Source organism: Gnatocerus cornutus, unplaced genomic scaffold (assembly GCF_029298725.1).
Source record: "Gnatocerus cornutus isolate USDA-ARS CGAHR unplaced genomic scaffold, icGnaCorn1.1 ctg00000023.1, whole genome shotgun sequence".
In the NCBI taxonomy this organism is placed as follows: domain Eukaryota; kingdom Metazoa; phylum Arthropoda; class Insecta; order Coleoptera; family Tenebrionidae; genus Gnatocerus; species Gnatocerus cornutus.
Genome location: NW_028275375.1, coordinates 866,594 through 881,111, shown reverse-complemented (window position 1 = coordinate 881,111; position 14,518 = coordinate 866,594). Strand labels below are relative to the sequence as shown.

At 41.5% G+C, this 14,518-nt stretch overlaps 3 protein-coding genes across 6 annotated transcripts; 2 read left to right on the top strand and 1 right to left on the bottom strand.

Moving 5' to 3' along the window:
- The first annotated feature begins 33 nt into the window (after positions 1–33).
- Positions 34–2,980, top strand: LOC148166206 (vacuolar protein sorting-associated protein 39 homolog). 2 transcript variants are annotated; one of them, XM_088049293.1, is made up of 6 exons: positions 42–189; positions 236–406; positions 452–756; positions 804–2,345; positions 2,394–2,776; positions 2,822–2,980. In XM_088049293.1, exons 1-6 carry the CDS (start codon positions 120–122, stop codon positions 2,883–2,885), a joined length of 2,535 nt encoding a protein of 844 aa, XP_087905419.1. In that variant the 5' UTR covers positions 42–119; the 3' UTR covers positions 2,886–2,980. The 2 variants fall into 2 exon arrangements, with proteins under 2 accessions (XP_087905418.1, XP_087905419.1); XM_088049292.1 differs by having other exon boundaries at positions 34–189; positions 804–2,776.
- LOC148166205 (piwi-like protein Ago3) lies at positions 2,883–6,504 on the bottom strand. 2 transcript variants are annotated; one of them, XM_088049295.1, is made up of 5 exons: positions 6,328–6,504; positions 5,749–6,048; positions 4,810–5,696; positions 4,291–4,761; positions 2,883–4,240 (listed from the first exon to the last, which is right to left on the bottom strand). In XM_088049295.1, the coding sequence occupies exons 2-5, from the start codon at positions 6,038–6,040 to the stop codon at positions 3,332–3,334; spliced, it is 2,559 nt and encodes an 852-aa protein (XP_087905421.1). In that variant the 5' UTR covers positions 6,041–6,048; positions 6,328–6,504; the 3' UTR covers positions 2,883–3,331. The 2 variants fall into 2 exon arrangements, with proteins under 2 accessions (XP_087905421.1, XP_087905420.1); XM_088049294.1 differs by having other exon boundaries at positions 5,749–6,504.
- Positions 6,505–8,159: 1,655 nt separating this feature from the next.
- On the top strand, positions 8,160–14,148 carry LOC148166204 (uncharacterized). Of its 2 annotated transcripts, none has more exons than XM_088049227.1 (4): positions 8,160–8,374; positions 9,990–10,195; positions 12,970–13,360; positions 13,513–14,148. In XM_088049227.1, the coding sequence occupies exons 1-4, from the start codon at positions 8,277–8,279 to the stop codon at positions 13,739–13,741; spliced, it is 924 nt and encodes a 307-aa protein (XP_087905353.1). In that variant the 5' UTR covers positions 8,160–8,276; the 3' UTR covers positions 13,742–14,148. The 2 variants fall into 2 exon arrangements, with proteins under 2 accessions (XP_087905353.1, XP_087905352.1); XM_088049226.1 differs by lacking the exon at positions 8,160–8,374 and adding an exon at positions 9,214–9,397.
- Positions 14,149–14,518: the final 370 nt, after the last annotated feature.

Below are 14,518 nucleotides of genomic sequence, written 5' to 3'. Positions count from 1 at the left end.
AACAAATAGAGAATCCCCTAGAAGACAACAGTCAAAAAATATTAAAATTTGAGAATAGCTGTCGGTTGAGGTTATGTTTATGTGTCAAAGTGACGTTTAGCAGAAAAACAAAGTAAAAGATGCACGAGGCCTATCAAGTGCACTCAATTCTAAAGCTAACATTCCAAATAGAGTCAATCACAGCTTACGGTTTGTACCAACCCCAATCCTCACATAAATACAAGAAATTCCGCAGATGACCACCTCCTGGTGGGCACCCGCCAGGGGCACTTATTTATGTACAGTTTGGTCCAGAACGACGAGAAATACGAACTCCAGTTGATGCGATACAACAAATCGTTCAGCAAAAAGGCCGTGCAGCAATTAGAAGTCATTCCAGATTTCCATTTGCTTGTCAGCTTAACAGGTAAAACTCTTTTTCTCACACAGAAACCAATGAAGACATTTGTAGACAACTTGGTTCAGCTTCACGACATCAACGCCATCAACTTCACAACAGTCCATCAGCTTCAAAAGTCAAAAGGGGCGACTATCTTTGCAGTGAATATCAAAAAACAAACTTCTTTAACTGGAGAGTCGAGTACTTTGGTCCGTTTAGCGGTGGCTGTGAAAAGAAAACTTCAATTGTACTACTTGAAAAACAATGAATTTTTCTCGCTCATGGACGATATTAACTTGGCTGAAATCCCAAAGTCGATGGTGTGGTGTGAAGAAACAATCTGTGTTGGTTACCGGGGCGAATATGCGCTCATTGAGGTAAAACCCAATCACCCATTCCTCCAATTCACGTTTTTATATTCCAGTTAAACGGTCAACAAACCGATCTTTTTCCGACTAGTAGCAGCCGCTCCAGCGAGCCCTGCATCGTCAAAGCATCAGATAAAACCTTCGCGTTGTGTCGCGAATCGCAGACTGTTCTTGTCAACATCAAAGGGCAAACCGAGAAGACTAAAGCGTTGCGGTGGTCCGACGTCCCGTTAACTTTAGCGTGGGATGAACCCTACGCCCTTGGAGTCCTCGCCGAGTGTATAGAAGTACAAACGTTGGAGCCTTCAGGGGTCGTTCAAACTCTTCCAGATCTGTCGAAAGTTCGCTTTATTATAACGTGTCAGCAGGGATTGTTGTACGCGGCTTCAGTGAGCCAAGTTTGGTGTATTTGCGCCGTGGATGTCGCCAGACAGAGGAAGGTGTTGTTGGACTCCAAACAATTTCAACTGGCTCTGAAACTAACGGAAATTTCCAACGAGAACGAGGAGGACAAGAAGGAGAAAATCCACCAGATCCAGACGCTGTTGGCTTACGACTTGTTCGCGAACAAACAATTCCACGAAAGCATGAAAGAGTTCTTGAAACTAGAAACCGATCCGTATGACGTCATCCGATTGTTTCCTGATCTTCTTCCTCAGCAGAACGTCGCGACGGATTATCCAGAGCCCCCCAAAGACCTCACCGAGAAGGAACTAGAGACTGGTCTGTTGGCTCTCATCGACTATTTAACCGAAATGCGGCACCGTCTTCAATCAGAGACACAGGCTAACGTCAACGCCCGCGGGAATCTCAACGAGAAATCCTTCAGTAAATCCACTCAACAGCTCCTCCAAATCATCGACACCACTCTCCTGAAGTGTTACCTCCAAACCAACGACGCGCTTGTCGCTCCTTTGTTGCGCCTAAACCACTGCCACTTGGGCGAAACTGAAAAAATCCTGAAAAAAATGGGGAAACACAACGAGCTCATCATTTTGTACCAGACGAAAGGGCAACACCGCCGAGCCCTCGAACTCCTGCAAGAAGAGGCGGGGATTGATCGCACCATCGCGTACCTCCAACACTTGGGGGCTGAAAATATGGGACTGATAATCGAGTTTTCGGACTGGGTGCTAACATCGTCGCAGGATGAAGGTTTGAAGATCTTCACCGAAGACCTCGCGGAGGTTGAGGCGCTTCCTAGACCCAGAGTCTTGGATTTTCTTCTTCGTTCACACGCCTCCGTGGTCATTCGGTATTTGGAGCACGTAGTGCACGTGTGGGAGGATACGAATCCGTTGTTTCATAACGCGCTGGTGCATCAGTATCGGGAAGCCGCGATGAGAGAGGGGCCGGCGGTGGCGGAGCACACGCGGAAGAAACTGTTGGAGTTTTTGAAGACCAGCCCGCATTACACGGCGGATACGGTCCTGGGGCACTTCCCCACAGACAGTTTGTTGGAAGAACGAGCTATCATTCTTGGGAGGTTGGGGAAGCATGAGCAATCGCTGGCGATTTACGTGCGGGCGTTGGGCGACATCTCCAAAGCGGTGGAGTACGCGCAGAAGGTCCACGAAACCACTCCAGGATCTCAGAGCGTAACAGAATCACCAGGGTGTAGTCATAACTATATTATTAAATTCCAGGTGTTCGCCTCCATTATTAAACTAGTTTTGAACCCCGACAGCTGTCCGTTGGCGCTTCCTGGACTGACGCTCTCCCCGAAAACCGCGCAACCGGACTTGGAATTAGCTCTGGATTTATTGAAAGAACACGCTTTTAAAATGGACCCTCTGGAGGTCCTTTCCGTTCTACCAGACAACGTCTCAGTTACTCGTATTCACAAGTTCCTTCTGGTGGCTCTGGAAAAAGCCGTGAAAGAGAGGAGACGCGTGCAGCTACTCAAAGGTTTGTTGTACGCTGAACATTTACAGTGTCAAGAGATGAGATTACATCTGCAAAGTCAACACGTGTTGGTCACTGAACTGAATGTTTGTCCTGTTTGCAAGAAGAGATTTGGAAATCAGAGGTGAGTTTATAAAGTGGTGGTTGGTATTCTCAACAGTGTTTTTAGTGCTTTGATTCGGTACCCCAATGGCGATGTCGTCCATTACTCGTGTCAGGAAAAGCGGGCATAAAATTATAAAAATTACATGTATTTAGAATTGTGATAATAAACTAATTTCAATAGCAAAATGTAATATAAAGTCTATTAATAAAAACTCTAAATCGATCAGTCATGGAACGAAATCACGTTTCTTTATATACATATTCAAAAGTTTTCGGAGTCTAACAAGGAACACGATAGACCATTCAACTTAAAAAACTTTGAACAACATTGCAACAGAAAATAGGTACTTATATTTGTACTGTCCAAAATTAAGTGTTTTCGCTAGATTAGCAAAGGCACTAATTTACTTTAGTTCTAGTCATATTACATACAAATCAGAATATTTAATACAAAGAAAATTCTCGATACTAAAGAAACAAATTAATACGACAAACGAAAAAAAAAATGAAAATCAAGACGGACAATCTAGCGAAAGCACTTTGGCAATCATAAAATATACTCAAATTACGAAACTTACAAATAATAAAGTCTGTCTGATAATTTCGCGGACGGTTGTTTTTTGATGTACTGACCAACCAAAGAAGCCAATTTATGGGCGTAAAGACACGGGGCCGGCACTCTGATCGTCCCCGTCCAATTATAATACAAATGGCACAATTTATACGCAAGTCTCTGCAAATGATCGGCTTTCAAATCCCCATCATTAAAAAGAACGATATAATGTGTCGGATTAACAGTCCCCTGTCTTACGCTCTGCGGTACCAAAAAAAAATCCGGGAGATTCCGCCTCGTAACTATAGAATCCACCACAGTTCCGGAGGGTGGATTCTCGCAGTTTTGGCCATCCAAACATTTGAAAATTCTCGTATGGATCCGTTTTTGTACGACCATAAAAGTCAGCGCCGTTTCAATCCCCAACTGTTTGAGAACTTCCAAGAACTGCCCGACTTCGTATCGTTTACAGTGCTCCAATTGCCCGTCACCCACGCCGTCTCTGAAGATGACGACTTTGCACGGGAAACTCCCCGTGCAGTTTTTGTACGCGACCAACGCTTTGCCGAAGGCGGTTTTGAAGAAGTCGCCGATTTCGCCGGATTGGAACATCGCCTCGCTGTAGTATTTCGTGACGGATTCGTTGATGGAAGCCACGAAACCACAAACCGATTGATGGTTGGTACCGTGATAAACGTCGATGCCGCAGATCATCCAGCCGGTGAAGGGGATTTTGATGCTCCACAAGGTGCCGCCGAGTTTGCACGTGATTTGCATGGCGATTTTGTGGATGATGGTTCGGACTTTCTGGGGGTTGGACAGGGTTTTACTAAGGATGACCTGACTGGCGATGGGGTAGTTGATGCAGCACATCTTTTTAACAATTGAATAACGATCGGTGCGGAGAGTCGGGCAGATGAACACGGCGACCTTAACAAAACGGAAATTACAAAGAAAATAAGACTAGAAACTATACTCACTTCAACTTCGTCTGTGATATTATTTTTGATCGCATTCATATAAGTATCCGTTCGGTCGTCATCCAGAACTATGTGCTGAGGTCTGTTGATAACGCAGCCCATTCCTTTGGCTAGTCGGCCTATGGTCTCTGCGAAATTGTTGGCGTATTTTTGATCCCTTGATGTGTAGTATAACTGCCAATTACGAAGGTTTTTAGGTGAAGTCAAAAAGTTGTCGCTAATAGCTCTACTCCAGTCGGAGCCCCCCTGGTAACGCCTTTCATCTTCAGGTTTAGACCCCCCGAAATAAATCGTTTCTTGGGGGAGAACTCGCGCTGCAATGTCAGCAGTCCCGTCGGCCAATCGAAGCCCCCAATCACTCAGAATCTTCTGGGCTTGTTCCGAATCTCGCACACGCTCCAGGTATGTTCGTAGAGCTAAAGCGCGTTGGTTTGGGGTGATCCTGGTGAAGGCCGCAACGTCTTTCATTAGCTGCAAGTTGAAAAATCATTAAATTGAATTGTCTGGTTTGATCAGTACCTTAAAATCGCTCCTCATGGCGTCGCTAAGCCCGGTTAAGTAACAAACCTCTGGAATTAAGCAAATGATACGATCTTGCTTCTCATTGTTGATTCTGATCGACTGTTTGCTAAGTAACAACGGTTGGTCTAAATCCTCAATTTGAATGTTGTGTTGGTTCTTGTAGTAATCAACAAAACTGCATTTTTCTCCGTTTCGAGCATCAAAAGTATCCCTGGGAGTCTTGTCAAAGTTTATATCATCAATGATATACGTCTTGTTATTATAGCGTGTTAAAACACAAGCCCCCACGATGTTCTTCCTTGCTTCCTCGACAAAATTTCTTGAATACGCTGCCTTTAGTTCCACCATCCACTCATAAACGGTTTGGGATCTGATCACTCTATGTTGTGTATCCAACATGACCATCAGCCCCCCTTCCATCTCGTCAACATGGACTGCATAACCCGGAAGAACTTCTAATTTATGGTGCGGAATGATGTACTTATGATCGGGGCTAAAATAATTCCGACCAATTCTACTGTAGAGTAAAACCCTCATGATTCTGTTAAAGAACACATTGAGTAAATGAAGACAATCTCTTTCTCCGAATTTTTTTTTCCGCTTGAAAGTTATGATGGTTTTAACCGGTTCTCCTGAACTTGGGACAACAGTCTGGAATTCTCTCCTGTCGGTAAACAACTGAGTCGGTAAGTACAGGCAGGCATCTCCGTCGTAGATTTTAATGGGGCTGACTTGTCCTAAGGCTTCATTTACCAGTTTTGACCGGTTTGATCTGGCATCCACTTCGGGATGGAACCGAACTTCATATTCGTAGAATCCACGGTCTGGTTCTACTTCTAGGCGGACGTAGTTCGCTGTCGCTCTCAAGCGGGTGCCCACTTGGCCTTAAAGAAGAGATTACATATGTATGCAAATAAAAATCTACTCGCGTCTTACCTTGGAAAGACACAGGCTCTGCGGACGACACACTCATCCCCGAAAGCTCCTGTGTAACTGTAGCAACAGACCCCCTCGTTTCAGAGGGCCCAGCTGAAGCCACTGAAGGGGTCTCTGCACTGGACCCCGCTTTCAACAGATTCTTCTCATGCAACTTTTGTAAAAGAGCAGCTCGTCCTCTGCTCTTCGGGGGTAGTTCTTGAGGTTCACCCCCGCCTGCCATCGACTGTTTGTGTTGCCGCAGGAGCTCGAGAAGAGCACCTCGGCCTTTCGGAACGGGTTTGTCTCCCATTTTTTAACCTAAAGTCGACAAATCAAACATAAAAACACAAAAAAAACGATGAACAATCACGAAAACAACAAAAATTGAAAACAGACAGTGATTGCTAGTGCGACGGTTGACAGATGAAAGAATGTGAAAGTTGAGAGGGACCAACGTGACGGCGAAAAGTCACTAACTTTGCGGTTTCGCCCACACCAATTCTTGGAAGTTTTTGGGTTTTATAAGGGCGAATTACCCCTAATAGGATTTAAAGGAACGGAGAAAAGGCGGTCAATGTCAATTGTAATAAAATTTACTTGTGATGAGACTTCAGATAATGTTGTGTATCCAGACAAATCACACCAGCGTAGAAACGCCGACATTCGCAATTCGACTGATCAATAAACTCGAATAAATGCAAAGAAACGATTTTTTCGCTGACGCAAAAAACAACGATGTGAAGTAATAACTGCCAACATGGCCTCAAGGCCAACATTGTCAACGGTCAAAAGTTTCATTAAAATTAATGCAATTTTCACACTTGAACGATCAATTTTTCGCTTAATTCATGCTTTTTGATATTACTGAAATTTTTAAATTAATCAAGTATGGGGGATGCTGGGGATTTTCGGTTTTTATAATTTTATTGGAGTGAGCAAATTGCGCCCGTGCATAGGCAACCAACAATACCGATGTGTCGCCCGTATGCCGTATGTCTTAGCTTAAGAGTGGTATTTTATTAAAACTTCAATTCGAAGTTTCTCGATAAATATTACAGATAGCAAGGAACAGATGGAAGAAATGGATTCACGAATGTCAAATTGTGTGGAGAGCAGAGTTTCGCACCGATCTAACGCCTTTTATGCTTTTGGCTCAAAAATTACTAAAACCCACAATTTTTTTTTGACTTTATTCATCAATTAGGACCTTAGGAACGGGAATCTGAAAGAGTTTTTTCGATTCAATGTTCCGATGAGTTTTTATCGATTTAAACACGAATTTTTCCTTGAAAGTAAGAACAAAAAATACCCAATTTGGACTGCAAAAGAAAGAATTTAAACTCGGATTTGGGATCCAGGAAATGGTTTTGTTTTATTTGAAATTTTATATAACGCCTGAAAATAGGTTTTGCCCCAAGGATACAAGTTTCTGCTTGAATTTTAGTCGGTCAAAACCAGATGGCCCTCGCATTTAGAATTTTTTAGAAAAAGGTGCAATTATGTAATGTTTGATTACAACACGAAATCGACTTCAATGGAAATATCAGCAAAAACTAATTTTCATTGCTTCTGCTAATTGCTCACAAAACTCAAACGCTACTTCTTTTGATAAAATCAGTTTGAGATTGAGAACAATAAAACTTTATGTAATAATATAAGTAAATGATATAAGTAATTCGTTTTTATAGAAATATTGCAGTGATATTGCTTCGAGTTTATCTCGTAAATAAATAAATAAACAAACAAACATAACTAGGTCGATTTTTCAACTGATATTATATCCACATCGATGATAGTATAAAAATTCCATCCATTAATTCAGCGAAAGGTTCAAAACAAATGGGTAAACCGTGTATTCTGTACGCTAATACCTATCTAATATTGAAAGTAATCTAATAAAAGTACATACAACAAGAAAAGTAAATATTAACCATATGTTGATAGTGTAGGGAAAATCAATATGACAGGTTAAACGAAAATCGAGCGTTTTTCATAGTGTAACAATAATTTTTGGTACTGGATCCGCAAAAGCTCACTTTAGCAGACTAGTAGCTTTAGTCTTGGGTACCAAAATAACGTATGCAAAGATCGATTCAAGACTGACTTTAGCGGACTCGTTTGAATCCGCAAAAGTTCTCTTTAGCAGACTGGTACTTTAAAACGTACTGTAAGGCACAAGAGATGGGTGCCAAAATAACGTATGCAAATATAGATTCGAGTCCGACTTAAGCGGACTCGCTTGAGTCCGGAAAATTCCACTTTATCGGACTAGTTCCTCAATAAGCACGATTTAGTGGTACTTTTTGACGATGTTTCAGTCCGACTTTTTCCCCACACCTGCCAATTGCGATATTGCCATATATATTAGTCCTTATCATATTTGTTCGCGTTGCTGTATGTATAAGAATCGTCCACCTGGCATCATAGATCGACCAGGTATTGATAAGGGAAGCTTATCAAACCGATTGGAGTCAATTTGTAGACAGTTTAGTTCAAGTAGTGAAGTAGTGTACTTCTATGAAGAGTCAATTCTTCAGTGAAGCAACATGTCTAACGCCGGATATGAAGAATGTGCAACTTACGACAATTCCTGGCATATCATCCCACCGGATTATGTCCACATGGACGACGAATATCGATACACGTGAGTTTGAATTTTTCCACTCCACCACTTAAGAAGCAACATTTCCGTTCTTTTGTTCGCGGATATGAATGAACCGGAATTTACTACGTCTTCGGGGGTGGTCTTTGGCTTTGGCGACTAGCAGTCTACGATGGGAAAAATCTACCTGCTGCTTATTCTTAAGCACAGGTGTGTTCACTGGACGCTTTATTTAAGCTATTAGGGTTTTGTCGGCTTTCAAATTTCAAGGATTCGGACGCTCTCAGAGTTTAAATATTATTTTTTATGTTAATAAATCCTGTTAGATGGGACGAGGGTGACTGAGTGGTCCGGACATTGGGGTGAATTGCCGCTGACGTTTTGGAATGTCGCTGACAAGAAGGGGTTGTTTCTCGTCAATGAAAACTTGAAGGATCTCACGTTTTTTCCAAGAATCTTTATCAAATTATAAATATTTTTTCTCTTATCATTTTCCTTGATTCTGAAGCTAATTTCGCTCATCAGACTAAAAACCTCGTCGTAAATATGTACCCTCTCTCCGCCGAAACTCCAAGAATCTTGTAAACTAAACAAAAGCGGCCTAAGCAACGGTGTCCTCCTCGAAGACCGGCACTCGAGCAAATCCCCGAGCCCCGGAACCCCAAGTTCTCAGCACTCCTTCCCCATTGGTGTTTGTAAACTCCACCCCTAAACGTCCCTCTCCTATTGGTCGTAGTGAGAGCCGTCGAGAGGCCTGAAGAGCCCATCGAGTGAAGGGCGCCTCTTCAGCACTCTTCAGTGGCTCTCCAGAAGCTCTCGACAACTCGCGTGCCGGTCCACTTGAAACGATAACAGTGCTGTGCTAGTGACAGTGGTAAAGGTGGCCGAGGAAGATAAGCCTCGGAACGACGACGCCATGCCTCCGGCGTCGGTCACTGCCACCGCCGCTTCCACGTCGGCGGCGGCGGCGCTGCTCGCTTGGCCGCCGCTTCTGCTGCATCCGTGGGCTCCGGCGCTCTTGCCCGGAGCCTGGTGCTCTTCGGCCATCAGGTCCGCTTTGCCGGGGTTTGTAGCCTTTTTTTACAGTATCTAGATCACGTTTATCTACGTGAACTCAAAATGCGAAAATTGGTTCAAGGTTGCACGTATTTTGTCCCTTTGTTCGTCAAGAGGTTGTGATGAGTTTGTATTATTCGACACTTATTATCATCGAGTTATTGTTTGTGCCCAGATAAAATACTTCCATGATATAATAATAATGAAATAATCGGACTAATCGTGGTGGATGCGCCTCTTTTCGCCGAAACTTTCAATTCCATTCCACAAAGACCGCTCTGAATAAAAAAACCCCAAACACAATATCCACTCGAAACAGCCCCCGCTGTGAAACCGGAAACAGGCAATTTAAAATTTCGTGGATATTTGGCAGCTCGGATTTTGTTGTTTAACTAAGCGTGACTTTGTGAGGGTGGCAAGGTCCAAGTATTTCATTTTATTGCCTTTTTGGCACAGGTGACAATTGTCGGTAAATCCCGAGGATTCATCCAAAGTCACGTCTGGGTTATTTTAAACTTAACAGGTGGTATTTAGTAAAAGGCACCGACTATTTTACCTTTTCGATTGAGGGTATAAATTTTATGATGGTCGTTTGTTGCAGATTGTTGGACAGTATGAAAATGACGGGACCCATGGGAAACCCAAGACAGCCTGCGGGGTTTGCAATTAGCGATATTTTGGAGTTGGATAGAAATAGCAATGTTGGGATTGAACCAACACCGACGGAGGCGCAATTGTACAGTCATCCCTCGCATGACATCGGGGGGTACGTGCCCATTTCCAGGCACTGGCCCACGCCGGCTGAAGGTAGGACAGCGTTTCATTAATTAATTAGTTTGAATTTCAATTTTACGAATTTTACTCTTTTTCTTTTCAAGAACTAACCTTTTGTCACAAATTTAATTGAAATAACGCATATTTAGGGATTTTGGTCCTCTTTTTAAATACGTTTTTTCATGAATTATAAATTATAGAAACTTATTAATTGTTACCAAAATTAAAGAAGCTGGGAAATAATAATTAAAGAAATTGTCAGAAATTGTAAAATTTTCATCGTGTAATTCGTCCCTGTTGCAAATGTTGCAATGGCTGTGTTGTGTGAATTGGGTTTTAAGGAATAAAAGACGATCGCGTAAGTTTTAGTCAATGCAATGTGTCGAAATTTATTTGTTTCTTACCGTTTTTTAACAAAATCGCATCTGAGGAAAATTTCACTTCATTTGTTCCATCCTTAAGGGTCGCACTAATTAATTAATACACATCAAATTTCATGTCAAAAAATGTCAAAATTTATAATTTTGATCAAGATTCTAACTTTAAACCAAAAAACTAACTGTCAATTTGCAACCGACGGTAATAAATTTATTGGTGGAGAATTTTACTGTCGGTTTAGGTTGCAAATGTTCCTTTTCACAGTTATTTTTTTATTTAACGTTGGAATCTTGATGAAAATTCTACAAGGTTGGCATGATTTTCCCCCAGAATTTGACATTTGTTAATTTTGACATTAAAATTCCTATGCATCAAGGCTGGGTAATTAATTAGTGCGAGACAAGTGAACAGTTGTACCCAAAAACCCAATTTACACAACACCGCCATTACAACATTTGCAACACCAACAAATTACACGACAAAAATTTTAAAATTTTTTGCACCCTTTATACATATACTTCATTACTTTCATTTTTAATGTCATTTTTAGTAAAATTGATTGGAATTTGCACGTCAAATTGATATGTGAATCGGGTTTTAGAGTACAAAAGACAATCGGGAAAGTTCTGTCAATGCAATGTGTCAAAATTCATTTGTTTCTTACCGTTTTTTAAAAAACAGTCTAATCTGAGGGAAATTTCACTTCATTTGTTCCATCTTTAAAGGCACGACAAATTCCATGTCAAAATGTCTGGGATGCAATGACGCTATCATCTTACAATTTTCATCAAAATTCCAACTTTAAATAAAAAATAACTGTCAAAGTGAAAATTTGCAACCTAAACCAACGGTATCTTTATATAAGACAAGATTGGCATGATTTTCCACAAGAATTGACATTTATCAATTTTAACATAAAAATTCCTGTGCATCAAGGTTGCGTGGGTAAACATTTGCAGCCTAAAGGGTCATTTTACAGTCGCGGGCAAATTGTCATAACGTGTAAAGCACCCTTTATATACCTTATTATTAATGTCATTTTTGGCAAAATTGATTGGAATTTGCATGTAAAATTCACAGTAATGCACAGACTACACTCAATTTTTCAAAAAGTCAATAAAGTGATGCCCAAAATAATTTGGTCGCGACTGTATTTTCATTCTCCCAATTTCCAAACGTCAGATTTGACGACAAACATGAAAAATGACAGTTTTCTCTGTCGTCGCCGCCGTTCAAAAAAATGAAAATGAATTTAACAAGTCAACAAGTTGAACCGACGCGAAAACCTAAAAATTGAACACAAAAGTCTAGTTTTTCGACGCAGAAGCGATAAAGATGACGAAAAAAGTCCTGAAAACACACAAAATTTATCTTTCTAGAGATTTCGAAATGATTTTACTCAATATTTTGCTCACATTGTACTGATTTGATTTGAAACGTAATTATTACAAGCTCTCCGGATTACCGCTTTGATCGGATTATTATCAAAATAAGATTTTAATCAATAATCAGCAATATCTGCTTTAAAAAGCTGAATAAAGAATAAATATTAACTAGAAAACAAACAAATTGCAGCTTCGCTTAGCTTGAGCTCAATTTTCCATTTGTTCCAAAAGAAAATGCGCTAAGAAAATTCCAAATTTTGTTTTTTGGGTGAAAACTACACAATGATAGTGGAAAACGAGCTTAGAACTTAGAATCAGGAGAAAATTTTGCGTCAGAAATAAATTAATCTAAAAATTTGGGTTTTAAGCGGCTCTAAAAATATAGACACAGTTCAAACATGATAACGACACATATTTACGTTTTTGCCCGTCCCAATCCAACCTGATACCAATAAAATCTTTATCTCCGAACAAACTTATGTCATCATTCTCAATCAATCTTCAGTGCCTATCAATGTATTATAGAAACGTTTGAAAAACCTGCCACTGATAATACAAATGTATTAATATCATCATGAATGACTAATAAAACAAAGTTTCTAATAAAATCAGCCCAAAAAGGGTACATCACAGGTAGACAAGAAAGACCAGCAGCTGCAGTTTTCAGCAGCTGTTCTTCTGGTTGGAAGGCGTGACTCGGTTTCATTACCCAACAGTACGTGGGGAACATTTTCAGCCCAGCCCCTCCGCAATCCATTTAGTTCCACTAACTCTCCTTTGAACGTTGTATAATTGCCAAAGAGGGGACGTGGTGATGTATCAATGTTAAACACCTTTACATAAACCAATTTAAATTGTCTCTCACCCCACTGACACTGTTATGGCGAATCTGCAATCGATGAACACAATGAAGAAAAAACTGGGGGCACATTTCACCGACGACGGTTATCTTATCGGTTGCGAAATGATTTATAGACCGGTTACTTCCTAGTGCAGGTGCTACAGTAGCAGGAAAGATAAAAAGCGTGATTTTTTGGCTTTTAGGTTTGCACCACCCGCATCAGCATCTACCCCCGCACCCTGCACAGTTGAGTCCGGATAGTACCAGTCCGGCTATCTCCGATCGGTCTAGTGTGGATCCGACCGGTACTACCGATAGTATTCCTCCTCAAGGCTCCAACACTGGAGCGAGCGAAAGAGATCCGGACGAAGACAACTCCGAAGACTGCAAAGATCCGCATTTAGTGGAGCATGAGCAGCAAGGAGGAAGTCACAAGAAGCGCAAACGGCGAGTGCTGTTCTCGAAAGCACAAACTTATGAGTTGGAGAGGAGGTTCCGGCAGCAGCGGTACCTCTCAGCCCCGGAAAGAGAACATTTAGCGTCGATAATCCGGTTGACGCCCACGCAAGTGAAAATTTGGTTCCAAAATCACAGGTTGGTACATTCAGAATGTTCGGATAGATAAGATAGCGCGGGTACTAAGTGCGGTATTGTTCGACTATTGGCAATGTTTGATTTGGGTTATTTTTATGGGATTGTGATGCAAGCTTTGATTACGCGCTAATGAACGGATTTTCTCCTTCCAGATACAAGACGAAGCGCGCCCAGCACGAAAAAGGGATGCATGACCAGCAAAACAACCCCCTTCCATCCCCCAGACGTGTCGCTGTGCCTGTTTTAGTCCGCGACGGCAAACCCTGTCTCAGCGGAGGCCCCAAACACGGAGATCCCGGATCTTTGCAAGTCCCCGGAGCCCCCATGATGATGGGCGGGCACGCCCCTCTCATGTACGGTCAACCCCGCGTCTGGTGGTGATCTCCAATTCCGTTCCTAGCAAATTCTCCCCAAATTCCCAATTCAGTGTTGCTAAGTAGTCTCGGCGGTAAAATCAGTGCGAACATTCAATACAGATAAGATATCTACAGTTGTGATCTGCCATTTCGAATGAGGACGCGCTACAAGGTTGTTCCTAGGCGTCGCGGCGCCGAGAACGAGTTCACAGCTGGTTCATGTGTTTGTAGTTGTTTAAGACTTTGTAAATTGTATATGTGTAAATAGGAATTGTAGAGATGTGTACAGTAGGTTAGAGTTGGTTGAGTTTTAAGCTGTCATATAGTGGAGTTCTAGTCTGCATTTTCTTGTGTGGACGTCATGTACTTTTGTTGGTTTGAGACTGTACAAATTTATTTATTGAATCCAAATAAAAGACATTCCACCATTTATTTCTGCATTTTATTTCACTAAAACTACTTTGAGAATATACAAACTAGAGAGCAAAATATTAATCATAGGCGGCGAAAACTTCTTCTGGTAGTCGCAATCCGTCAAATCAACAATGAAAACTAAATTTGACTGATGACAGATGACAGTTACTTTAAACATATTGGTATCATGTAGCAGCATTTGGCTATTAAACAAATTTGTTTTCATTGTGTAAAATGCGGCTTCAATTCATGTCGCTCGCCTGTTTTGAGTGTTCATTCATAATGCAACATCTACTTTAAATGCCAATAATTCGGTTATTAATTGACGTACGTAAAAATATCGACCAGTTTTAGATTCTGCGTGAAATTCTGAGTAAAATGAGCATCA